Source organism: Electrona antarctica (assembly GCF_951216825.1).
Source record: "Electrona antarctica genome assembly, chromosome: 4".
Lineage (NCBI taxonomy): Eukaryota > Metazoa > Chordata > Actinopteri > Myctophiformes > Myctophidae > Electrona > Electrona antarctica.
Window position 1 is genome coordinate 30,964,368 of NC_136809.1, and position 17,307 is coordinate 30,981,674.

General features: G+C 41.6%; 2 protein-coding genes across 7 annotated transcripts in view; both read left to right on the plus strand.

Moving 5' to 3' along the window:
• Positions 1–3,806, plus strand: part of slc25a23a (solute carrier family 25 member 23a) — a 10,738-nt gene extending 6,932 nt beyond the window's left edge. For 2 of the 5 annotated variants that reach the window (XM_079499224.1, XM_079499225.1), the window contains exons 7-12: positions 574–726; positions 984–1,097; positions 1,185–1,352; positions 1,796–1,943; positions 2,710–2,870; positions 3,491–3,798. In XM_079499224.1, the coding sequence (XP_079355350.1) occupies positions 574–726; positions 984–1,097; positions 1,185–1,352; positions 1,796–1,943; positions 2,710–2,870; positions 3,491–3,550 (804 nt within the window). In that variant the 3' untranslated portion in view covers positions 3,551–3,798. Of the gene's footprint in view, positions 1–573; positions 727–983; positions 1,098–1,184; positions 1,353–1,795; positions 1,944–2,709; positions 2,871–3,488 lie in introns of all 5 variants that reach the window. The other 3 variants (XM_079499226.1, XM_079499227.1, XM_079499228.1) reach the window with 3 other exon arrangements.
• A 2,881-nt stretch (positions 3,807–6,687) lies between these two features.
• khsrp (KH-type splicing regulatory protein) lies at positions 6,688–17,122 on the plus strand. 2 transcript variants are annotated; one of them, XM_079498797.1, is made up of 18 exons: positions 6,688–6,865; positions 7,952–8,054; positions 8,144–8,197; positions 8,282–8,318; positions 8,533–8,600; positions 8,738–8,821; positions 9,254–9,311; positions 10,209–10,377; positions 10,603–10,701; positions 10,793–10,909; positions 11,459–11,561; positions 11,656–11,780; positions 12,730–13,026; positions 13,325–13,434; positions 13,682–13,776; positions 14,110–14,319; positions 14,750–14,940; positions 15,590–17,122. In XM_079498797.1, the coding sequence occupies exons 1-18, from the start codon at positions 6,776–6,778 to the stop codon at positions 15,596–15,598; spliced, it is 2,019 nt and encodes a 672-aa protein (XP_079354923.1). In that variant the 5' UTR covers positions 6,688–6,775; the 3' UTR covers positions 15,599–17,122. The 2 variants fall into 2 exon arrangements, with proteins under 2 accessions (XP_079354923.1, XP_079354924.1); XM_079498798.1 differs by having other exon boundaries at positions 8,738–8,809.
• The last annotated feature ends 185 nt before the right edge of the window (positions 17,123–17,307 follow it).

Genomic DNA, 17,307 nt, shown 5'->3' on the forward strand with positions numbered 1-17,307 from the left:
GAATAGCTAAATCTTCCTGCCCGGCCGCCCCAACATTCAATAATCATTCAGTTGAGCAGTTATGTGATGTCAAGAGTAGAAGAAAACCACTCTGGTAAAGCTAGAGCAAGGTTTGAATGATAAACATTTGCAATGTAGGCCTACATTTATAGTCAAATATTATACTAAGTACTAAGTGTGTGTGTGTGTGTGTGTGTGTGTGTGTGTGTGTGTGTGTGTGTGTGTGTGTGTGTGTGTGTGTGTGTGTAGTGGTGAGGGAGTTTAGGGGATGTCAGTGCCTTGCTCAACGACTTCAACAGGACATGTGGCTGTGTGTCTATCAACACGTTAGTTTAGTTGTGAAGTGAATTCAAACCTTGGTTACTATACAGTCACTCAACCCACTAAAGGCCTATTCAATCTCCAATTTTAGGTGATAACTTAAGGTGACCACTGCGGTGGTTGATAACGCCATGGTGATAAGCGACTCACCACTCACCCGAACATATCGCTCTGTGGTTACCTTATCACATAAAACTGGAGTATGAATTAGCCTTAAGCCTCCTTGCCTCAGTGTTACTGTGCTTCACCCAGGTACATGGTTCCACTTCAAGAAAACTGAGTTTATGGGATGGTCTCAAGGCCATGGTGAAGGAGGGAGGACTGCGATCTCTTTGGAGGGGCAATGGAGTCAATGTTCTCAAAATCGCCCCAGAGACTGCTATCAAGTTTGCAGCTTATGAAAAGGTGGCGTGGACTCAGCATCTCCTTTTTCATCTATGATATGTTTCTTTGCATAAAGGTTCATCTCTGGATTCCCTGTCCTTTATCTTTCAATCTTTCCAACACTGTCATCTTCATATTTTTTGTGTAGATACTGAAGATTGTTAATAATTATTGTCACTTGGCTCAATGTTATTATTACCAAATAATGAATACAAGTTTCCTCTACCTTCTACATAATACATTCCCTTTAAAATGCTCCATCATTCTGTATACTGTAGATCAAGTCCATGATGCGTGTGAAGGGGGACAGACAAACTCTGAAGGTTTATGAAAGATTCATTGCCGGCTCATTGGCTGGAGCCACTGCTCAGACTGCCATCTACCCGTTGGAGGTAAGACAAAGGCCTCCTGTTTACCTCATATTTTCAACTCACTTCTTCTCCTTCACCTCGTCGTCCACCTCCTTTTTCCTCTGACAGGTGCTGAAAACCCGTCTGACCTTGAGGAAAACAGGCCAGTACTCTGGGATCATCGACTGTGCCAGGCAGATCCTCAAGAAGGAGGGAATCAAGGCCTTCTACAAAGGCTATATACCCAACCTTCTGGGCATTATTCCATACGCTGGCATCGACCTAGCTGTCTATGAGGTCAGGCACATGCATGTACTTACACAGTACACAGTTTGTATTATTATACTTGTGAGGACATCAAGGTTTTAAGATTTGGCCTTTTTAACCGAAATAGCCAATCCCAAACTGAATGTTTTCCTAATTCTAAATCTAACTAAAAAACATAAATTAACCATTCATCTTGTGACGACCAGGAAGATTTTCCTCACGTCTATTTCACAAATTCTACTACAGTACATACTTCATCATTTGTTCCTCACAAGTATAGTAATACAAGTACACACAAGCACGCGCGCGCACACACACACACACACACACACACACACACACACACACACACACACACACACACACACACACACACACACACACACACACACACACACACACACACACACACACACACACACACACACACACACACACACACACTTAACTCTCTCATTCCTTCTTACCCTCAGACTCTGAAGAATGCTTGGTTGCAAAGAAACAAAGGTTCAGCTGACCCAGGAGTCTTGGTTCTGGTGGGCTGTGGTGCCATGTCAAGTACCTGTGGACAGTTGGCCAGTTACCCACTAGCCCTGATTCGTACCCGCATGCAGGCCCAAGGTGTGGATATGTGTGCTATAGTGCTATATAAGTATATATTGTAGCTGTCGGGCAGAAACATAATTTCTACCTTTTTAGTTTTTTCATCAATGAATTGTATACTTTGTCGTGTGACAGTGTCGTGCAAAAGTAACACAAATACCATCTAACAAGGGATTTGGTTATATGAGTTTTATGAATATTTAACCAGTGAATATAATCACAAGAGCACAATACGTCACAATAATGCGTGTGTTCCAGATCCATTGGAACACACACTTTTTTCCATTTCCTGAAAAGTAATGATTTCCGCCCGACAGCATCAATATACTGTATATAAAAAATAAACTAGAACACTAGTATCAGTGTATATCTATTGTAGGCTATGTATAGTTTCCTCTCTATGTTTAGGTAATTGGTAGTCTTGCGTAGCCAGACAACTATTCCACAATCTTAGTAGCAATATGTATGCTTCTACTCATTTGATTTACAGTAGGACAAATTTACGAGACTGCAATGACTAAATCGAAGTGGGGGGAGTTGGGACAGCCGCTATACTCCCGGATCATTATCAGCACTTCCTTTGCATAAACTGTATGAACATTTTGTGAGTTAACAGTTAACAGTCTGGCTCGAGAGACTATAGGTAATTGGTTAACAAAATATGTGTTTCTAAAAAAAAAATCAAGCATATGTTGTTTACATGCTTGGCTGTTTACAGGATTTAAAATTTGTCATGCAAACAAAATAACCACTACCTGACATTATTTGCTATATTTCACCTCAGCCTCTGTAAAAGGTGGACCCCAGCCCTCCATGATAAGCCTATTCCAGACCATTGTGACTCAGGATGGTGTGGCCGGACTATACCGGGGAATTGCTCCTAACTTCCTCAAAGTCATCCCTGCTGTCAGCATCTCATACGTCATCTACGAATCCATGAGGAAGGTCCTGGGAGTGGGAAATGACAGGAGGAGATGAGGGAGGGAAAGAGGGGGGGGGGGGAGCAGGGTGAGAACAGGTAGAGCCAGACAGGTAGGTAAGGAACAGGAAGGTAAGGAAGGGGCGAGGAAATCAGCAACTTGCCGATGATTGGCAATCAAGTATTCCAGCAATGCATGAGCCCATGCACATATATAAATGCACGATTACTATGAACTACCTAGCCCACATTCGCCCACCTCCTTAAAGTATAGGAAAGGCTGGGGATGCAGGAAAGGTAGGGAGCAGGGCACAAGATGGAAGGAATGGAGCAAACAAGACCCAAGCATAATCTGGTGTGGATGGTTTGGAATTGGATAACCTCGCCTGAATTGACTCCTAGTGCAACCTCAAATGTCATGTTTGTGTTTGATATATTGCATGCAAAGCATGCCAAGAGCTTTCTTTTATATGAAAGCTAGACTACTTACTTTTTTTTACACAGGTGAGGACTTGAACTTGCTTGAAAACTAACACAATGTAAAGAGTGCTGCTTGTGACATGCACAACTGGGAACATGTGACATTCAGCCCTTTTTGAACATAAAAGGATTATTACATGACAATTTTTCCTCCATTCAACTTTAGGTGGCGCATAGAAAATGCTTTCCAATGACAAGAGGACTGTTCCATCTCACTTTTTGTTGAAGTCCGTATTCTTCTGTGTTCCAGTTGGATTACAAAACAAGGAGGTCCTTAAAATCACATGCCCTTTCATAGAGATGTTACTTCCTGTTTCCTGTTTCTGGATATAACACCCCAAGACTTATATTTTCACACAAATGAAATTGTGAAAACCATATGGGCATTCAAGGATAAGTATACAACATTCACCAGAATAATGTTTGTGTATTTGAGAATCTTAATCAATATCTGATTATTATCTCTGAATGTTTGTTTTAATGCAATTTGGTTTAATCAAAAACAATTGATCTACATGAGTTTGAAAATAGTGATACATAATATAAATTTAAATACATGATCCTCAGCTTTGGTAAACCTTGAAATAAACACATTATTGATATGGTAGTGCTTTCAAGATCATCAGTGGTGTAATATGTATTGTAGTGATACAGTGGTGTCAAAGTGGCGGCCTGCGGATCCAATCTAACCAAGTACCCACTACGAGCCAGACAGCAGGCTGCTGTCTGGCCCGTAGTGGGTCCTTAGTAAACAATTGACTGTAGTTAAGCACCCATTGTGACTCATCAAGCCCCCCAGTGCTTCAAGGCCGCAACAAAACTGACTCAGGGGTCAGGGCGGCAGGCACTGCAGCAGCCAGACTAAATACACATTTCTGGTCAGTCAGGTCAGTCAAAGTTACAGTCATAGCAAAATTAGGAGGCCACACATGTTTGTAACACGAACAGAGCACACAGTGAATTTTATGAATGGAAATGTGAATGGAGGAGAGGAGTTGACAAAACACTGAAAGTGAACGTTGCTTGCTGATACAAAACTATTGTTTTATTCAGCATTTTGAGGTACAGAAATCCTGGATCTTTGTTAGTGAATAGGTGGGAGGCCTACATGACGTGGTATACCTGCATAGCACTTAGTTAGACACTGTCAGGCATCATGCTCAAACCCAGATTGTACATAGAAAATGATTATGTGTGTGTGCATGAATAGGTGTGAGTCTTGCCTGACAGAAACAAGGGGTTCAGGGATCAGTTCTGCCATAAATTTGTTCACTCCTTTCTATGTGTGTACTGTACAATATACAGTTTATATCTAAGAGTTTTATCTGAAGTTTTAATCTGTCTAAACTGAAATGTAGGCTATTATTCCAATGAATATTTTTTTATTTGATGTGATTAAAATTACTTAAATATGTTCATATTTATTATGGAACATGCTATTGAAAGCATGCATGATTGTGCCTTCAAATAAAATAATGCCATGAGTAAACATTTGTAATAGATTTCATCGTATTTTTGGCTATAAATAAATAAATAAATAAATCAGTTCTGCTTGTTTTTCAAGTCTTTTACAATAAATTGGAATAGACAAGAGCCCCTTCATGAAAAAAATATAATCTAAAAACAATCTAATGATGTTCTTTTCTTAATAATAAATACAATCTTTATAAAGATATAAATGCAAAAAATAAATACATAGGCCTAGTACATATAAAATAAATAAACTGACTGACTGAATTGCTAAGTAATTTGCTGTGCGTGCAGCCGTGCACCTGTATACTTCTCAGAGATGAGCTTTTTGGTGACCCCATGGCCTAAATGTACATTTTGCAAGATATCTCAAAATATAAAAGGCAAATTGCCATGTAACTTATTGAGCACATAATACATGCTATGTACCTGGCTGGAAGATAGCCTATATTTAATTGTGTTAGATTTAAAATATGTAAAAATCTAATGGGCAGTTGTTATTGAATTTAGTTAGATTTAAAATATGTAAAATCTAATTTTGTTTGATACATCACTGAGGATACGTCCCAGGTGCATCCATGCGATGTATTTTTGTTTTAGTTATTCTATTTATAGTGACTCATAGGAATAGTCTGGTGACCACCGGAGAGACTGGTGACAGCCTGAATGTAGACGGCACCCGGGAGCAGTATGGGTTGACGCCCCAGCCTGTGTCTTCCGTGAGGAAGAAGCCCAACAAACCCACGGTGAAGCCTTTAAGAGGGCCATTCAAGTGGAGCCTGTGGCACCACCAAGGGCAAGGTGGAGCCTGCGGAACCATTGCGGCTCGAGAATCCACCATTCCTGTGCCTAGTGCTGGGAGTCTGGTGCAACGCACAGGGGCTGGACCTGGTGAGAGCAGGAGTGGACCTGGTGAGACGTAGGAGGGGCGTGGACAGGAGTCAACCCACAGAGCCTAGTCCTTCCACGCGCCAGAATGGTACCTCCCAGTCCCGGCAGAGTAGTTCAGGTCAGGAGGAACAGATTGTGTGGCCCTGGTTTTTCCCTAATGGGACTGATCGAGGGTAGTTACTGGGACGTAAGTCGGGACTTGATCACCCCGGCTGGGTCACCTGAGTGAGGGGTATGATGTTGGGAGACCCGAAACCCAGATGACCTTGGGATACATCACTGAGGATACGTCCCAGGTGCATCCATGCGATGTATTTTTTGTTTTAGATAAAGATAATATAGGCCATTATGTATTACGTTTGGCACTTCAGGTATATTTTGATCATGCTAATACTTTGTCAATATAAGATCAAATACAAAAAGAGAGTTAGTGGTGCTGTACTCTACTTGTGTCTGTACTGTACTGTACTGTACTGTACTGTACTGTACTGTACTGTAGCCTACAAGCCCTCCTACCTGGCCTGTGTGTGTCTCTGTGTTAGGCTGTGCAACAGTGACACTTGGTGGTGAACAAGCGCTATAAGCTATTTTCGTGCTGGGCCCAGAGACACAGCCACACACATAGATGTCTATAGGAGTGATTGCACCACTCAATAAATATTCTACTATACTTTTACTTGGGTAAAACCCCTATGGGAAAAACCAGAGCCATAGGGGTAAAACTAATCTGTTACTCAGTACCTCTTAGTCTAGCACCAGCCACCACTGACTGACTACACAGTGATACCAGTTACCAGACCAGAGAGTGATGATAGCATATTTATGATACCCTTGATATACAGAGATGATGAGCGATACAGACTACAGAGATGAGATTGTAGAGCGGCTGTTTTGGCGAACGACCCCTTCGTACGCCGAAGAACCTGCCTGCAGTGCAGAGTGCAAACCCCTCCCCCCTGCTGGCGGTTCCACTTTATTGCCTTTCTCGTCTTTCCCGCTTCTGCGCATCTCGAGCGGTCGGCAGCTACTAGCTAGCAGTTAGCTTTAGCACCCTGTGCTGCTCTTCTCCCGTCCCTCCGCACACAGCAGCATGTCTGAGTACGGCGCTTTAGCAACTAACGGGGCCGGTGCTGGGATCAAGAAGGATGCCTTTGCGGATGCTGTGCAGCGAGCCAGACAGGTAAACGCCAAATGGTTATTATCGGTTCATGATGAAAGATTGAGTCGCACTCGGTGAATGGAAGCTAGCCTAGCTGGTTGGCTGGCTCGGCTTGGTTGGGTTTACTATACACATCATCCATCGCCAAGTACTAGCTTTGCCTGCCCAGCACGCTCGACGCGCCTAGACACTAGTAGCGCGTTAGCTAACCAAGTAGCGTTAGCACAATCTTAGTTGGCTAGCTCGATACTAGTCGCAATGGTCGCAAGGCCCCAAGGTTAGCATGGCACTTAGCTGAAGCGACGGCCACGAAGTCGTGATGCAGTGTTTGCTTATGCTGTAAACAGCAATGCTATATATCGAATCTTAACCGCTAAATATTGTTTTTGTTGTACTGTAGTTAGCAATTATCACAAATTAAAACGCATATAGCCTAGGTTCGGTAAGGTAAATCAGTTATGGTCACGATTACGGCAAAACATCTAACCTGACCCACATCTCACGCAGATTGGATATTACAAACCAATTTTTTTGATCATTAATCAACTAGCGAGATTATATCAATATCGAGTACTACCATGTTATACGCGCTCTTAACACGCCATTTAACTCTCGATAAACACTCCCAGCGTATTTAATTTAATCGTATGTCGTCTAAATCTAAATCATCAGTAGTAGTACCAAGGACCAAGGTGATGCCAGCCAGGTAGTATTACAACAGCCTGGGATTAATATGCACTTACTTTAATGGTGAAACAAATCCAAATGCTTAAAGCCCTTTCAGATTTTACTGTGATTAAGGGCTTGATTTTTCATCCTTAGTCATTAAGATAAGATCTGTTGATTTTGACCAGAAGCAATTCACCAATGATGATTATCCATCTTATCTATGTATAGTTCTCCTGAATTCTGAATTAAAGGGTTTATCTTATAACTCTACTGCTCGTCATGAGCTCTGCTCTCTGCTTATAACTTAAGATAATTGAATTGGGTTAGTAAGTCTCTCTGATCCTGCTGATATTAGATGAATTAAAGTCTCATAAGTCATTCATTGTGAATTGTATATTACAAATGTTGGTTTCATACAGTGGTCTTCTCTTGTTTCAGATTGCAGCAAAAATAGGTGGAGATGCTGTCCCGCAAATGAGCAATAATGGAGGCACTGAGGGTTACCCATTCACGGCACAGAAACGATCGCTTGAAGATGCAGGTTTGGAGATTTAGATGACATTAAGACAATGTTGCTCACGTTTTTAAAAAATACACATTTATCTACCTTTTTTTCTTTTATTTTTCCAGATCAGCCAGACGCTAAGAAGTTAGCATCACAGAGTGACAGAGATTCAGCATTGTGTAGGTTAAATGCACCCCCACCATTACTAGAATACACTCAAATGTCCAAGTTTCCATCACTAACAGATTCTACTTCCCTTCCAGCAATTGAAGCTCAGCTTGCTGCCCTTTCACAACAGAGGTACACTATCAACTATACTCACTTTCAGAAATCTCCCAAAATTGCTGACCTACAAGCTCACAATGTGTTGGGAGCTTGTAGGTCATTGACTGTCTCAAAATAGGAATACCACGTTGAACGTGGGTAACATATAGGATAATAGTGCCCAATTTAAAAACTCTGGCATGAGGTACTCATGCCCCAATGAATCTTTTCTTAATCCTTGTCTTTGCAGTGGAGCCAGACCTCCCAACATGACTGTCACTGAAGAGTACCGGGTGCCTGATGGCATGGTTGGTCTCAGTGAGTACACTCTCAGACTGCACGGCACACACATTCTTTGACCACATGTACTTTCTCATGACATTACCTGTAAGTAGTGTGAGTTCACACGTGTCTAAAACCAAAGCCTAACCAGTTCCTTGTTGTGTCCTCTTCAGTCATTGGTAGAGGGGGAGAGCAGATAAATAAGATACAACAGGATTCAGGTTGCAAGGTCCAGATTGCACCAGGTGAGTTTTGTGGTGAGTTAACTATTTCCTTAAACTTTCTTGGAATGTGAGTAATGTATGCACCATCTACTGTGAATAATGGGTCAATTGTGTAATTCTTTACATGGTTACATAGGCAGGACTTTTATTTAATATGTTTTATGACTTAATCATGCAAAAAATGTGTAGTTCCAGACTAGCATGTTACTGAACCATAAAGAAGGAAGCTGCATTTCTTGAATGGCCAAATTAATTGGACAGTTGAAAAATAAATGTTAACTTACCATGCTTACTCTGAAGTTTTACCATTACATTTTCTGTATAGTTTGTTTTTTGTGCTTGTATATACTGTGTATTATATTTTGCTTGTGTGTATATATGCATGTCTGATCAAGTGTTCTGCTGAGTGAGTATTCCAACAACACAAGCGCTTGGATTAAATTTAGCATGTATTTCTTCTCCTAGACAGTGGGGGTCTCCCAGAGAGATGTGTCTCTCTCACAGGCAGTGCTGATGCCATACTGTAAGTTGTTTTCTTCAACACACTCAAATTGAACACATAATATAGTTTTTTTTTCTTAGGGATGCATCAGTAGAATCTGTATTGGTGTTTGCTAATGCAGTGGTTCCCAAACTTTTACATGTCAAGAACCCCCAAATTGACGCTAATTAGCCCCCAAACCCCCATTTGAAGAGATATGCTAGAGACCCCCATAAGAGAAGATTTTTACTGCTCTAGCAGTGATTCTCAACCCGTTTTAATTTCAAGGACCCCCAGTTTGACATGCATTAGTCTACGGACCCCCATTTAATTGCTTTAATTTCTATCTCTGGGACCCCAATTTATATTGTAAAATGAAAGTTAATTTAACTCTGAGTGTACAAATGGAACCAAATGGACCTGTTTGGTTCCTAACTATCATTTAGCTGGGGACCCCCTGGAACTCCCTCAAGGACCCCTAGGGGTCCCCCGCCCCCACTTTGGGAACCGTGGTGCTAATGCATACAAACTCTAACCGTGCTCATGGAGAGTGTCAATAGGCTGTGTTCATTAAAACTGATCCAAATAGTTTGAAGCCAAAAATGCTTTAAAGGTCAGCTCTAGTATTTCCTACTGTATAAAATGTTCTGCACAATGTTAAGCTTTTACTGTATTTCATTCAGCTGAAGGTTGTTTTAAAATGCATTATAATAATTTGGTCGAATTCATTAATCTACCTATTTAAAGCGGTCATGCATCTATTGTGATCATGACTATGATCATCTGGGATAAAAAGTAACCGATGCACAACGTGAGCTTATAGATCTGCTCTTTTTTTATTCTCTTATTGATATCAAATTATTTGATCTAATTTTGTTCTTTATTCTTCATCACTCTTTATTTTCTCCTTTTCTCCCTTTTGATTCCATTTCCTCCCAGACAAGCCAAAAGGTTTCTGGATGAGATAGTCTCTAGAGGACGTGGCACTCCACCCACTTTCCAAGATTCATCCAATGGGCAACCACGGTCCATGCAGGAGATGATGATCCCTGCTGGCAAGGCTGGTCTCATCATTGGCAAGGGAGGAGAGACCATTAAACAGCTGCAGGTGACAATAACGGGGTTGCTTACAATGACCTTAACAAATCATGAGGTGACTTGCTGTCATGTATACAGTAGGTGTGGAGAAACTGCTAGACCAAAAACAGGTTGTTTGAACTGATTTTGTAATGTTTTTAAAATTGTATTTATTTTTTTACTTTCAAGTACATTGGCTGGAGACAATTTAGTTAATGTCTGTAATCTTAATATACCCATCGCTGCTACTTTACAGGAGCGAGCTGGAGTAAAGATGATTCTGATTCAAGATGCCTCCCAGCCACCCAACATCGATAAACCCCTACGCATCATTGGAGATCCATACAAAGTGCAGGTACAACAAATTATACGACGGAAACGGAGTGTCCGATTGGTTTTTAGTCTTTATTCCCTTACTGACTTATCTTTGTCGTGCTGATTTGCAGCAAGCAATGGACATGGTGAATGACATTCTACGAGAGAGGGATCATGGCAACTTTGGCGATAGGAATGAATTTGGATCTAGGATGGGAGGGGGAGGTGGCGGTGGTGGCGGCATAGAGGTAAGTAAAATGTATGAATGTTTGTCAATGGAATTTCAATCTAAAAGGCTCACATGGAGTAGATTGCATTACAATGCATGCTCCTGAAAGTGATCAAAGATTTTAGAAGTCCTGACTCCTGACTGGTGAATATGTGATGAACCTTGAGAATAGGCCTATCTCACAGAATTTCCCCGCCCCCTTAATACGCCCCCTTTCCGCGTTAGTGGTGATAGCGTGACGTCACTCCATAGACACTACATGTTAACAGAGGTAATTTAAGAAGTCTACAACTTTTGTTTTCTCAAGGTAAGGTTTGTTCTATCTGTTCGAGCTGATTTACCATCTTGTTTGCTTCATAATAATATTGGTCTGTCACATTTTTACATTAGGAAATGTACTTAGATTCTCCAGAGAAAAAAAACGTGTAAATGCTAATGTTAAATGACACCACTATCTACCGGAAGGGGGTGTGGAAAGGGGGCTGTGAGATAGGCCTATTGCATTTTAACTGGTGGGGTCACGTGACTGTCACTAAAGGTATTGCAAATTTGGGTGCGGCCCCTATAGGTACCTGTACCCCGACACTCTGTGGGAGTTGTAATTGGTCGAAATGGAGAAATGATCAAGAAGATCCAGAATGATGCTGGAGTCAAGATACAATTCAAACCCGGTTAGTCTTCTCAACAGTTTAATATTGAAATTATTAATCTTCTACCGTCTCTTGTCGTTAATCTCTTACATTAATTGTCTCAAATTCCTTACAGATGATGGTCAAGGCCCTGAAAAGATCGCCAACATTATGGGTCCTCCAGACAGATGTGCACATGCTGCCTCCATCATCAATGAACTGCTACAGAGCATACGTGTACGAGAGGAAGGTGGCCAGGGGGTTAGTATAATGTATAGAGTAGTAGATGGTTCACCTGATGTAAACCCATACCATTACAAGAGGCTTGGTGTCCTTCTTCAGTACTAAATCTAATCTAGTAGTCTGGGGAAGAAAATAAAAAAAATAAACTATATTTTGGTTTTGAAATATTGTGTGCTGCTTATGACCCATTTGGTTATCTGGTCATGCAAATCTAAATGAATAACTACGCACAACCATTGATTGCAAAACTATGGGCAGTCTAATATGCTACAAATGTCGCATAAATTCATCATGTCCTGACGAAGACCTCTGGCTCAAACCGTTGTCAGGACTACTAGTGTGCAGTGTAATCTTTTAGTTTTTTATTAACCCATTTACCGCTAGCATTAATTAATCCCTCGATCGCGTACTGCCAGTACTGCCAAATATCCCTAATCGCATGTTCCTGTGTCAAACTGCTGTGTGTGGTGTCTTCACCGGTTGTTGTTCTCTCGGTCGATGGTGGATAAAGCCGACCGCGAGTATCACAGCGCCTGCTACAGGCCGTTGAAAACGCTTGTCTGGGCCAGTAACTGCCCCTCAATGTCGTTTCTGAGATACAGGGCTTTGAATGCAGGGCTTAGAATGGAAGTGGATGCGCGCGCATCTTCAAAATGGCCGCGGCCATTGTGTGTTTTGTGTCCCAGAGTATTGTTTGCGGTAGCAACATCAGCTAGCCATCGAAACCGATCAAAAAGCGATTAAACAATTCGAACACGAGAAATTCGTGTTTGGCGGAGCAGTTAGAAAGAGTAGGTTCTCGTTTTCCTCGTGCCCGGCGGCAGGACGGTTAAGCTGTGGCCAGTATTTCAACAATAAGGTTGTTCCAAGTTTAGACCACAAGTCTCAATCTGAAAAATGTAATTTCTAATTGGCTATTGAAGATTCCCAAGCTGCACCTAATCCTGATCTAATGGTTCTATCCCAGGGTCCCCCAGGGCCTCCCGGTGACATGTCACCCGGTGGACGAGGTCGAGGGAGGGGCCCAGGGAACTGGGGCCCACCGGGAGGAGAGATGACCTTCTCTATCCCTGCTCACAAATGCGGCCTCGTAATTGGCAGAGGCGGGGAGAATGTCAAGTCCATCAACCAACAGACGGGTGCATTTGTAGAGATCTCTCGTCAGCCACCGCCTAATGGTGACCCCAACTTCAAGCTGTTCACTATCCGTGGGTCCCCGCAACAGATCGACCACGCCAAGCAGCTTATAGAAGAGAAGATAGAGGTAAACACATGCATGGATATGGGAAACGCAGTGGGACTTAAAGGTCCTACAACATGAAATCTCATCATATTTGGGCTTTTATGTACAGTTGGTCTCACAACAGGCCAACTGATTTGGTGCTACTTGTGATGTCATAGCTATCTCCCTACTTTGTATAATTCCTCCCTCTCTTCAGTTCCAAATTTGCATCATTTATAATCTGTTAAATCATGAATCGGCATACATGAGTTAAGCTCCTGAAGTGATCAGGAAAAATGTAAATATGAATCCGTGGCTCATCTCTTTGCTTTGGTCTTAGGCTCCCTTATGTCCAGTGGGCCCGGGTCCTGGTCCAGGGGGACCAGGCGGTCCCATGGGCCCCTATAATCCCAATCCATACAATGCAGGACCTCCTGGAGGACCTCCACAGTAAGTACAAGCACAGATGAACAGTACATTTCATGTATCTGATAAGACATGGGGAAGTTCCAATGACTTCAGCACATGCCATTACAAGCAACAATTATTTACGTTGTGCAACGGTTACAAACAAGTGTGATACTATTCTAGACTGGTCTACAAGTAAAAGATTTGCCTGGAAAAAGAGACGTACAAGTAATTAAGCATGAAATTCTTATCCTTCACCATCTCTCCTTCAATCCTTTCCTCTTTATAGCGGTGGTGCACCCCCTGGTGGTCACCAATACTCTCCACAAGGCTGGGGAAATACTTACCAACCACAGTGGCAAGCTCCAGCACCACACGATCCCAGTGAGTACATTGTTTTTCCCACTTGGCTTGTATTTTCAAATGAGCTGCAAACTTATGGCAAATAAATTATTGTGATAATCATAGACAATCAGACATTGTGTTTTTTTTACGTGATACTATTGTTGTGGGCATTCTGTGCAAAGTGTAATACAGAATAGTTATCAACATGACTATTTTCCAGTACAGTAGGAATTTTAAATGAAATGTTATGGTACTCCAGCGATTGGGTGAAACTATAAGATTACTGGTGTGTTTGTGGCCCAGACTCTCATCTAGTCTGATTTCTTTGGCGTCATCATCACTCTTCTTAATTTGTCTTTCCTCCCCTCCCAGGTAAGGCGGCAGCAGACCCAAATGCAGCTTGGGCAGCATACTATGCGCAATACTATGGTCAGCAGCCAGGGGGTGCTATGCCAGGCCAGGCTCCAGGAGCTCCCTTAGCAGCAGCACCAGGGGACCACCAGGGCCATGCAGCGCAGGCGGCTGGTGGTCAGCCAGACTATACTAAAGCTTGGGAGGAATACTACAAGAAAATGGGCATGAGTAAGTCGGATCTGTTAACGCACAACATGGTCTGACTACAAATATCAGTCGACTGCTGTTTAAACCATTTTGACCTGAGATCAGATTCTAAAAAATGTCTTCTACATCCTGACAGTTTTCTGAAAAAGCTATGTTTCTATGTCAGTCGTTCGATTTTTTTTTCCAAAAATAGCAGACCTACAAGTCGCAAGCTTGCAGATCTGCTATTTTTCAATAGCTAAAGCATAACATAATGCTAACACCAAAAGGGGTTCCCGCCCAGAATGGGTTAAGAGCCGTGACGCAATTACAAAACCATTACAATAGTCAAATCACAACAGGAAGGCATGGTTTCCAATTGTGGTTGAGACATTTTATAGCATAATGGAATGAATGAGTGCTTTTGTATTTTAGTCGTCCTGTTCTCATGTATTTTCTATTCTCTGTCCAGCCCAGCCTGGTGGAGCGGCAGCAGCAACGGCAGCTCCAGGTACAGCTGCTACAGCGGGTGGTGCAGCCCCAGCTGGGGGCCAGCCAGACTACAGCGCTGCCTGGGCAGAGTACTACAGACAGCAGGCCGCCTACTATGGACAGGCAGGCCAGGCCCCGGGACAGGCTGCCACTCCACAGCAGGGTCATCAGGTAGGACAGCCCTCAATATCATCGCTGTAGTGTCGAGTGGAAACCTCATATCTCAAACTGTCTTCATTAAAAAATGAACCTCCATGCCATTGTAGTTATTATTTAGTCACAAACTCTTGTTTAATAGATAATATATTCATTGGTTAAATATTTATAAATGTTCACCGACTTGCCACGCTTAATTTTCACTTGCAAATTTTCTAAATGGCAAATTTAACCGATCACAGAGCTCACAACGCCCCATTGTACTGCGTTGTGAGCTACTTTTGTGTTACGGTGTGATATAACAAAGATACGAAGTTTCTACCCGATGACTATATGCACATATTTAAAACGTGCATGATTTCCTTGCCTATTGGCTCGTTCCTGCAGTAACGCAGGCATGGTATTGACGGTAAAGCACACCCTTGAGTGTAATATTGCGATTACACAATGGTTACCCGTAAAAAAATCTTTCATTTTGTAGCCACTACGGCCGAAAATGTCCCAAGAAATCGCTAGCCTAGCAACCCTCTCGGGAGAGCAGTTCAATTTTTGTTTTGATTAGGTGTTCCATCATACTCGGCTAGATGGCTATTTCAACAATCAAATTGCTACCTTGAAACAATCTGTGTAAATTACAACATGTCTGTCCTGTCATTTATTACAGGGCCAGTGAATTGGAGAGATTGTCTTTCATTTGGATGATCTATTTTAAGGACTATGATGGTTCTCTGGACTCACGCTTCCATCATGACTTTCTGTTCTGTAAAGGTTTTTTTTTTTTTTTCTCTTTTGGATCGCCACTGAACCTTCATTTTATTCAACCATCCTGGCATCTACAATGTGCTTTCCCTTGTCCTCCATTTCTTTCTGTATCAGTATTGAAGAGGTGGAAGTTTTCTGCAAGAATTCAAAAAAGGAGGAAAGCATCAAACGTGCTTGACTCTACTCCAGTCCCATCTAACCCAAAGTTATTGGTGTAATTGCTTGGATGAATTGAACAATTATTTTTTATTTTTCTTTGTGAAGAAAATAACTTTTACACTCACACTCAACAAGCTAGTACTGGTATTGTTTAGCAGCACTACTAAAAGTTTGTAAAATACTTTTTTTCTTTCTTTTTTTTCTTTTTTTTTTACTTTGTTTTTAAAGTCTTCTTTTTAATTATTATCCAACAATTCTGTTCGGACATTCCCAGTGTTTACGGTGCAGATATTTTGTACCTGCTAAAATTTCAGATTTTTACCCTCCCATCAGCAATGCGCGCATGGCAGGATATTGAAATTGGTTCTGTCTGTGAACAGAACTAATGGAATGATGGGTGGGAATGATCAATAGGATGCCCCCCAGAGATAATTACCTTTTTGGGTCAAAATGATAAAAGTCACGGTCAAAATGACATAATCGATCATGTCTCAGGTACGGAAAATAATCAATGAAACGCATCTGGGGTGCAAGCTCTGCCCACATCGACATCTCTTGCTATGAAACACCTTGTTCTCTTTAGGGCACCCTACTAATCATTCCCACCTAAATTTATGAGAACCCCGAATTCCGTTAAGACACACACACACGGAATACAACACACCAAACCTCATCTTTATGTTCTTGAGATATGACTTATGTACTTTTGACCACTTAAACCCAGCCTACTGATCATTCCCACCAAGTTTCATGAAATTCTGCCCATCAATCAAATCCCAAGTTTGCTTATTCAGACACATGCAGACAGTAGAAATGATTGTGTCCCAACTCCTGCCATGAATTACTGAAGTTGGGGTAACATGCTTTTCTGTGGGCACGGTATTGAAAGTCACCATTTCTGTGCCCATCTGTTTTTGTTAATGGACATACACTGAGGAGATATTACCAAGGTGTTGCGTAGCAAGAGATTGGAGCCGGCAGGGTTTGAACCCCTTGTGCATTTCATTTTCCTGTTATTGTAAAGGGGTTAAATGTGTACTGTATGCTACTGAATAGAAAAATGTGTGAAAGTTGGCTAAGACACTAACATGACCTTTGTGTCAGGTGTGTTTGTGTGTGTATGATGTCATTGGGTAGAACTCATGGCCCTCTCTTTCCGTTCAGTTTTATGGTTGAAAGACTTGTTTGATTTAGTTAAATGTCATGTTATTGTATGCTGTTTTTTTTTTACTGCTTGTTTTTTAAAACTTAAACAATAAAACCACATTAAAATGGGTATTTCCTCTGGCTGTTTTACACATACATAGTACCTCAAGTTTGAGAATTGTTAGATAACAATCTAACACTTCTCAATGAAATAATTTGATACTTGATGCTGAATGTGTTTAAATGTGCTGATTTGTTATTGTTAAAGTCTTATTATAATGTCACTTGTTAATCGTGTATGATGTTCGTAATTGG

Coding starts and splice junctions, on each gene's coding strand:
- khsrp (XM_079498797.1), top strand. CDS start 6,776: ATGTCTGAGTACGGCGCTTTAGCAACTAACGGGGCCGGTGCTGGGATC. Junction 8,822..9,253: donor TGCACCAGGTGAGTTTTGTG/GTGAGTTAACTA, acceptor TTCTTCTCCTAG/ACAGTGGGGGTCTCCCAGAG. Junction 14,320..14,749: donor CTACAAGAAAATGGGCATGA/GTAAGTCGGATC, acceptor TTCTCTGTCCAG/CCCAGCCTGGTGGAGCGGCA.